Source organism: Alternaria arborescens, assembly GCF_004154835.1.
Source record: "Alternaria arborescens strain FERA 675 chromosome Unknown contig_115, whole genome shotgun sequence".
NCBI lineage: Eukaryota > Fungi > Ascomycota > Dothideomycetes > Pleosporales > Pleosporaceae > Alternaria > Alternaria arborescens.
In genome coordinates this window covers 7,450-15,264 of record NW_021167970.1, presented here as the reverse complement: position 1 = coordinate 15,264, position 7,815 = coordinate 7,450, and the positions used below count along the sequence as shown (strand labels likewise).

Sequence of the window (7,815 nt, the reverse complement as noted above, 5' to 3'; positions counted from 1 at the left end):
CCTTGTGCCTTCGAGCGAGCGTAACGCGGTTGACACCATACTTTTTCGCGATTTGTTGGTACGAGAATTTATCTCCTGGTTCGCGCGATTCGATTTCTGCAATCGCTTCTTGAATCGGATCCATGGTTGTTGAGCTATGACGCGTTGAAGTTGTGTTGTTGTTGAAGTGGGGGTGTTCATCGAATGATGATGTTCATCGAACGCACGGGCATTGTAGCGGACAGCTCCCAGGGTTTGAGCCTCACGAAATCGAGACACGCTCCATCATCAACCGCGCCCGCCGCAACGCGACTCTACCATCCGGCGCTGCCCACCCCCATCTAATCGCCGCCTAATCCAGTATTCACTGTAATTGCTGGCTGCAGGGCGCGCACATATCACGAGACCGCTACCCATCACCCTCACGAGCAACCACCGCATGCTCCCCACACATTTCATCAACTCTTTGCTCGCGCCGGTCTCTCGATCGTAAGAGGGTACCATCATGCCTCCTCCACCCAAGCGCAAGCGACCCGAGCGCACTTACTCACAGGACGACGACCGCAGTGGACGCCCGTCGCCGCACCGCCCCCAGAACCTCGGATTCGCGCATCACCAGCAACAGCAGCAGGCTAACAGCCCGCGCGGAGGCGGCGGCGGCGGCGGAGGGGGCAGGCGGCAGAGCAGAAACAACGGACGCGGTGGCTCCAGCGTTCCCCAGAGCCCTAACAACGCCTCATCACACGCGTCGCCGACCGCCATGTCTCCGCCTGCGAACACCTTCCCGTTGACTCGGCCGTCTCAAGCCACACCGACCACCCCGGCCCCAGCGCCGGCTCCCTCACAACCTTCGACGCCTTCCACACCGCGCGAGGTCCCCGAGAGCAATGAGTATCTGACGCCAGACCGCGTCGCTCGCTGGAATGGCGAAGCACGCGACGCTGTGGTCAAGGCCGCCATGGCTGCTCAAGGCACAGGCGACGTCCTCACCCTCTCGGTCATATTTCACGAGATCATCGAGGCGTCCATGGACCAGCTGCTAGATGCCGGCGAGTTGGGCTCAATAGTACGCGACATCACATCTGCCCCGGCCGACGAGCACGTCGACTCAGTATCGACGTTCCTCGACACGCTGAGTTCGCTCACACAAGATGAAGGCAAACAGGCGCTCGTGCGACAAATGCTTGTCGCGACAGATATCGACGTGTCGCGCATGCGAGCCGAACTAGAAAACGACCTCTTGAAGTCCTTGGGCCTTGTTCGCGATAGTTTCTCCAAAATGGCAGTTCGCAAAGCAACTCACGCCCTGTACCGACAGTCTAACTACAATCTGCTGCGCGAAGAGACCGAAGGCTACTCCAAGCTCATGACCGAGTACTTCACTACCGTAAACAGCGAACCGCCCTCACAGGAAGTCGTCGGCGAGACCTGGCAACGAGTGAACGCTCTCATTGGCGCATTCGACCTGGACATTGGCAGAGTTCTCGATGTGACGTTGGATGTGTTTGCCAACCTCCTAGTCAAGCACGGAAGGTTCTTTGTCAAGATGCTAAGGTCGAGCGCATGGTGGCCCGAGCTACGTGGTTTCGATAACATCAAGTGGGAAGAGCCCGAAGTACCGATATTGCCCTTATGGGCGCGACCTGATGCGAAGCAGTGGTATTACACCGATGAAGAGAAGGACGAACAGCTGCGCCTGCGAGAGTCGCGCGACTGCAAATTCTGGCAGCGAGTCGGTGAGTTGGGCGACCGGGCAGGCATTCAGGCCTTCTTTGAACTTGGAGGCCGTCGCATCACTGCGAACAACCGACAACCCGACCAGACCTTACCTGCCGAAGGTGCGCCGCTATCGAAGCAACAAGCAGCTCGGAAATGGGCCGACGAGTGGATGGAGCAGACCAAGACACTCCCTCCGTCAGGAAACGACATCGCCGCCCAACTGCTTGGCTTCAAGCTCCAATTCTACGCGTCAGATGTCCGCGATGCCACCGACGAACTTCCTGACAATCTCATGTACCTAATTGCGCTCCTGATCAAGATTGGCTTCATCTCTATTCTGGATCTTTATCCTCATCTATATCCACTAGAGCCAGACATGGGTGCACACAAAGAAAAGCTCCTCAAGGCCAAGAAAGAGAAGGAGGAAAGCGAACGAGGCGCAGTTGTCAACGCTCTGACTATGGCCGGTGCACTGCCCGACGAGACTCCTGGCCCGCCAGCTGTTTCCCGCCTCCGAGACGCCGACTCCAGATCCAAATCCGACACTGGACGGAGCACGCCTGCCAAGTCTGATGAGCCCGCGGACAAGAAGAAAGCTTTACCCGAGCCCAAGGACCAGAAGTTCACGCTTTTGAAGAGTCTGTTATGCATCGGCGCGCTGCCAGAAGCTCTGTTCATACTCGGGCGACATCCTTGGTTTCTGGACGTTTACCCCGAGCTATTGGACCTCATCTTCCGCCTGGCACATCACTCTTTGACCAAGGTTTACGAGGAATCCAAACCGACCTCAGTTGAAAAGTCCGTCATTGCCACCAAGGGTAGTAATAATCGGGGTATCATGCGGCCTAGCGATTACGTCCCTCGACGGACTCTCCGATGGGCCAAACCGGACCGGAAAGACCAAGATGGAGGAACTGACTACAAGTTCTATTGGGAAGACTGGGTTGACAACGTCCCCGTGTGTCAAGAGGTGGATGATGTCATCAAGCTTTGCACCAGTCTCCTAGGCTTGGTGGGACCAGAGTGTGGAAAGGATAGCGTTCTCCTAACCAAGATCATACGTATCGGCAAGAAGAACCTGGCCGACGATCCTTCCGAGTCGAATCGAAAGCGATGGGTGAACTTCTCAGCAACTTTCGTTGCACCTGCGATTACTTTCACAGGCAGAAATCCCGGAGTCATCAACGAGGCATGGGATCTGTTCAAACATTTCGACACAGCCACACGATACACCATTTACCAACAGTGGTTCAACGGAATGCTTAAGCCGGTGATCAAGACTGCTTTCAAAGAAGTCGAAACTGAAACCAGGAAGACTCTAAGTCGTATCTCTGCAACCAACACCAAAGAATATGGTCGCAAAATCGCCAAGATCTCGTATGCTAGCCCAGGCATCGTCTTCCGAACAACAGTCAAGCAATTGGTCAACTACCCAAACATGATCACTGCCTTGGTCGAATGCAGTCGATATCTTACTTTGCTTGGGTATGATGTCCTGACCTGGACGCTGGTTACATACCTTCTCAACCCCGACAAAGGATCACAGCAGGATGACGGTATGTTGTCTGCGCCGTGGTTAAAGAACATTGCTACCTTTGTCGGCAAAGCTTACGCAAGATATCATTTGATGGATCCTGTTCCCGTTCTACAGCTCACCACACACCAGCTCTTGACTGCTGAAGGCGAGCTATACATGTTGGATGTTCTTGAACAAATAGTCAAGTCCATGGGTGGCATTAGCGTCAGTGGATCTGTATCAGAGTCAGTGACTCTGGCGCTTTGCGCAGGACCTGCCCTTCGTACGTTCACTTTACAGTATCGTCTAGCGGATAACCGTACCCACGCTGCTTCTTCAGCAAGACGTCTAGTCAGGTGTCTGAAGGAGACGGGACTCGGACCACAAATCCTCATCGCACTGGCGCAGCACGTGGAAGCTTATGTTCACCGCGACGACCAGCTGGAAGTACCCGACAAGCCTGTACTTTTCAACGTCGACAAATTGCGCTCCGTCATGCTTCAATATCTGGAGCTCCTCCGTACATTCCTCTCTGTGGACGACTTTGACGCTCTGTTCCCTTCGCTGGTGGAGATGATTGCGGATTACCACGTCGAGCCGGACGTTGCTTTTACAATTGCTCGTGCGGGCATAGCAGCCAAGGCCAATGCTTTCCGAGCTGAACAACGCTCGAAGCTACTTTCCGATACACAGACGAACGGCGATGTTGTCATGAGCGGCGTGGAAGAGTCACAAGCTGTGAATGGAGCGCAAGATGATGCCACATCCGCTAAGACCTCGAGAGCGAAAGAAGACGTGGAGATGAAAGATTCTGCTCCTGCAGAAGGAGACTTGGCATCCGTGACTGCAGCTCGTTCGGACAAGCCTTTCTTGCCCGATGTGCCAAATTCAGAGGTTGAAATCCTCGCGAACCAACTGAAGGAGCAGCTACCGGAGACCTTCGGCAACCATCCTTGTGTGTCCTACTATGTCGCATTCTGGCAGTTGTCTCTGACAGACGTTGTCGTCGACGTCGATGGCATCAATCAACAATACAAGGATTCAATCGAGACCTTGGAGCGACAACTGCCCGCTCCTGTGCCCGAGCGCCGTGGGTACCGACCTAACGTACCCAAAGCTGATTCAGAATCTGTCAAGGCTCTTAAGGAGAACATAGCCAGGATCAAGGACGAACAACAGGTTATCACGAAGAACCATGCTGTGACACAAGAGAGTTTGAAGGTCGAATTACGTCGATGGTTCGAAGGCGTTCCAATGATGGGACCACAGTGCGACGTCTTGCACAACGCTCTGCTCCAAGACTGCTTTATCCCTCGCAGTCGCATATCTCAAGAAGACGCCCAATATGCGTTCTCTATGCTCATATTCATGCACAGCTCAGGTGTGCCAGGGTTCCGCATGAGTCGACTACTGGATATGCTCTTCAACGCAAATAGGCTTACATCTATCATCAGTATGTACACTGAAGCAGAGTCCTCATCTTTCGGGAGGTTCCTCGGTGGTATCTTGCGTGAGCTACAAGTCTGGCAGGAGAACAAGGATGATGCTTTTGTCAAGAACGCCCATGGTTTGGAAAAGAATCTTCCTGGCTTTGGCAGGAGCTACGACGGGGACCGGAACGCGACAAGCTTCTTCACTTACGACCAGTTCTGTATGGTCTTGTTCAAGTGGCACAAGGCACTTGCAGCTGCGCTTAAGACATGCCTGGAGAGCGGCAACTACATGCAAATGCGTAACTCGATCAATGTTCTTCACGCGCTGGGTACCAACTTCCCTAAAGTCACGAGCATGGGCACAGAGCTGAAGGAGATGGTGGTGCGTCTAAAGGAGGGAGAGGAGAGACAGGATCTTATGAGATCGTTGGAGTCTGTTCTTGGACCCATCCTCAAAGGAGAGAAGTTCTGGCAAGAAGACCATGTTTTCCGCAACGTGAGTGCATCAGCATCGCCACACACACACGACAGCAAACTAATGCGCTGCAGGTACCGGCACCTACTCCTGCGCCAGGAAGCACGACGAACGGAAGCGACAAAGCTGCTACCGAGAAGGGTAAGACTCCACAGCCACAAGATGCAAAACTCGACGCGGCTGCACCGGCTTTCAAGCCCAAGTCCGAAACGTAAGTTCACGGATTGTTCCGAGATTATCAACAGTGAGACTGATCGACCTTCTCCAGGAACGGTACTCCAGTACGAGAATCGAATGAGAATAGGTCAAAGCATAATAGTGCAACTCCCGCGCCTCCCTCGAGGGACAAGCCGACGCCAAGAACATCCGACAGCAGGCCTTCTACCCCATCGCAACAAGACACCGGCTCCGGTAGACCTACACCGAAGCCAGGTCCTCCAATGCATCATTCGTCTGTTCCACTGCGACCAGACAACAGGAATACACCAGGGCAGAACACTCCCGTTGGCAGACCACCGCACGCATTACCAACGCGACCAGATCCACAACCGAGGAATCGATCAGAACGTCCTATCATTGATCGCACGCCCGAAAGTGCGCATGGTAGATACGACAATCGAGGTCCCCCTGGAGACTATGGCCGACTAGATCGCTCGGTAGACGCCGGGCGTCTGCGTGAGGCTTCGCCTGGTCGGCGCGCACGACCTCTGCCTGGTGGCAGAACTCCAGAAAGGGTACCTTCAGCCGCCGAGCACCGCGAATGGTCTGGCAGAGAGCGTGATTACGATGATCGAACTATGCGAGGACCCCCACGAGATTCGCGAGCGCCAGCAGTACGGCCACCTACTTGGGATCCACACAACCCAAGAGATATGAGAGATCAACGTGAGCGTTCTGATCCTCGAGGTCATGCTACGCCTGCAGCGATGGAGTCTCGCCGTATGCCATCTACTTCTTCGTTAGCTAATGAATATCGGCGAGATGGCCCACCAGCCAACGCCCCATATGCTGCAGAGCAAAACGATAGGCCATCACGACTGCCAGCAGTGCCAATCCCGGCCAAGGAAGAGCCCACAGTCAACCCCGCGCGTGCTGCCTTGATCAATCAAGCAGAGCATGCAGGTGGCAGACACATGCCACCGCGGTCTGATCGTGACAACCGTAGCGAGCGAGACTCTCGTATGAACTCTCCACGTCATGGCGATGATAGGCGTGGTGACGATCGTCGAGTCGAAGAGCGCCCGCCTGCTGGGTATCATGGACGAAACGACTTGTCCCGAGACGTTCGGGATGAGCGTCCTCAGATGCCACCCTCTGGCGGCCGCGACCGCCGGGACGATCCAGGAGCTAGTGCCCCGACTGGTCCTCGTGGCGGGCGCAACGAAACCGCTGCAGCGTCTCGTGCATCACGAGAGATGTTCCAGCCTACACCTGGACCACGCGCGCAGGATCCCAACTATGGAAGACTGAATCAGCCTTCGGAGCCGGCACCACCATCAGGCCCACGCAGTGACAGGCCGCATGCGCCGTCGCAGCCTTCCACACCGAATGCACCCACCGGTCCCGCAGCGTCACTACCAGCAGGTATTCATCCTAGTAGGCTCGTTAACATCGAGGGTAGAGCACCAAGCGGGCCACCGCTTCAGACTAATGTACCGAACGCTCCAAGCGGCCCGCGCGGTAACAATCGCGGTCCCCAAGGACCCGTCCCATCATCACCAGTTGGTCCGCGACCTCCGACCGGTCCCGGAGGACCCAGGAATGCTGGTAACCCTCTCCGTGCCATCAATAACGTATTGACTGGAAATGCGCCCGGCGATCGGTCAAACGAACGCGGTGCACCTCCTTCTAATCCTCCTGTGCGAGGTCGTGGCGCTACACGCGCCAATGGCCCAATAGAAGGGTCCGGTGGTATGACAAGCCCGATGCCACCGCCGTCGCTTGATTCTACACCCAACCGTATGGAGAATCAGCATCCGAGAAGCAGCAGGAACGACGATGTATCAAGCAGGATGGAGGGTGCTCCACCAGAAGAAGGCCGCTCAGAGTCACGCAGCCATCGACACCGATCAGGACGCGAGCGTTCACCCGATCGATCCGACCGACCTCGCGAAGAAAGGAGCAGCCGCAACCCTCCTTCCGACCGCCCAGAGGGTGAGCGGGGCTCCGACCGAGACCGTGGTGGTCGTGAAAAGCGAGGTGGCGACAGGGGAAGCAGCCATCGAGAGCGCGAACGAGACGGAGAATCGAGGTCAGGACGGGAGCCCCGTGAAAGCAGCAGACGAGAGCGTGGTTCTCGTGATGATGGACGAGCTTCGGGAAGGGACGAACGCGATAGGAGGAGCCGTGGTGGCGGAGGCAGTGGAGGAACAGACGATGGCCGCAAGAGAGGTCGCGATCCCCAGGATCAAGGCCATGGAGAAACAAAGAGGAGGCGTTAGTGGCGCCGAGAGGGCGTTCAATGTCCTACGATTTGACGTGAAAGAGGGAAGCAAACCGACACTTCATCGTCAACAACATCAACAACAACAACAACAACAACAATATCTCAACTTCTTTTCTCTTCTACTTTAATTCGACCCTGGGAACTGGAAATTGCATTGCGCGGCGTTTGTCCTTTTCATCATGCCTATAGTTGTTTGAGGCATTTTACGATACCCCGAGGACGAACAACTTTTCCTGAATTTGTTGGT

General features: G+C 55.4%; 1 protein-coding gene across 1 annotated transcript; it reads left to right on the top strand.

Moving 5' to 3' along the window:
- Positions 1-484: 484 nt before the first annotated feature.
- On the top strand, positions 485-7,563 carry AA0111_g12836 (hypothetical protein; the record flags this gene model as incomplete). Its single annotated transcript, XM_028646866.1, has 3 exons — positions 485-5,143; positions 5,197-5,333; positions 5,391-7,563. The coding sequence occupies 3 exons, from the start codon at positions 485-487 to the stop codon at positions 7,561-7,563; spliced, it is 6,969 nt and encodes a 2,322-aa protein (XP_028499560.1).
- Between the last annotated feature and the right edge of the window lie 252 nt (positions 7,564-7,815).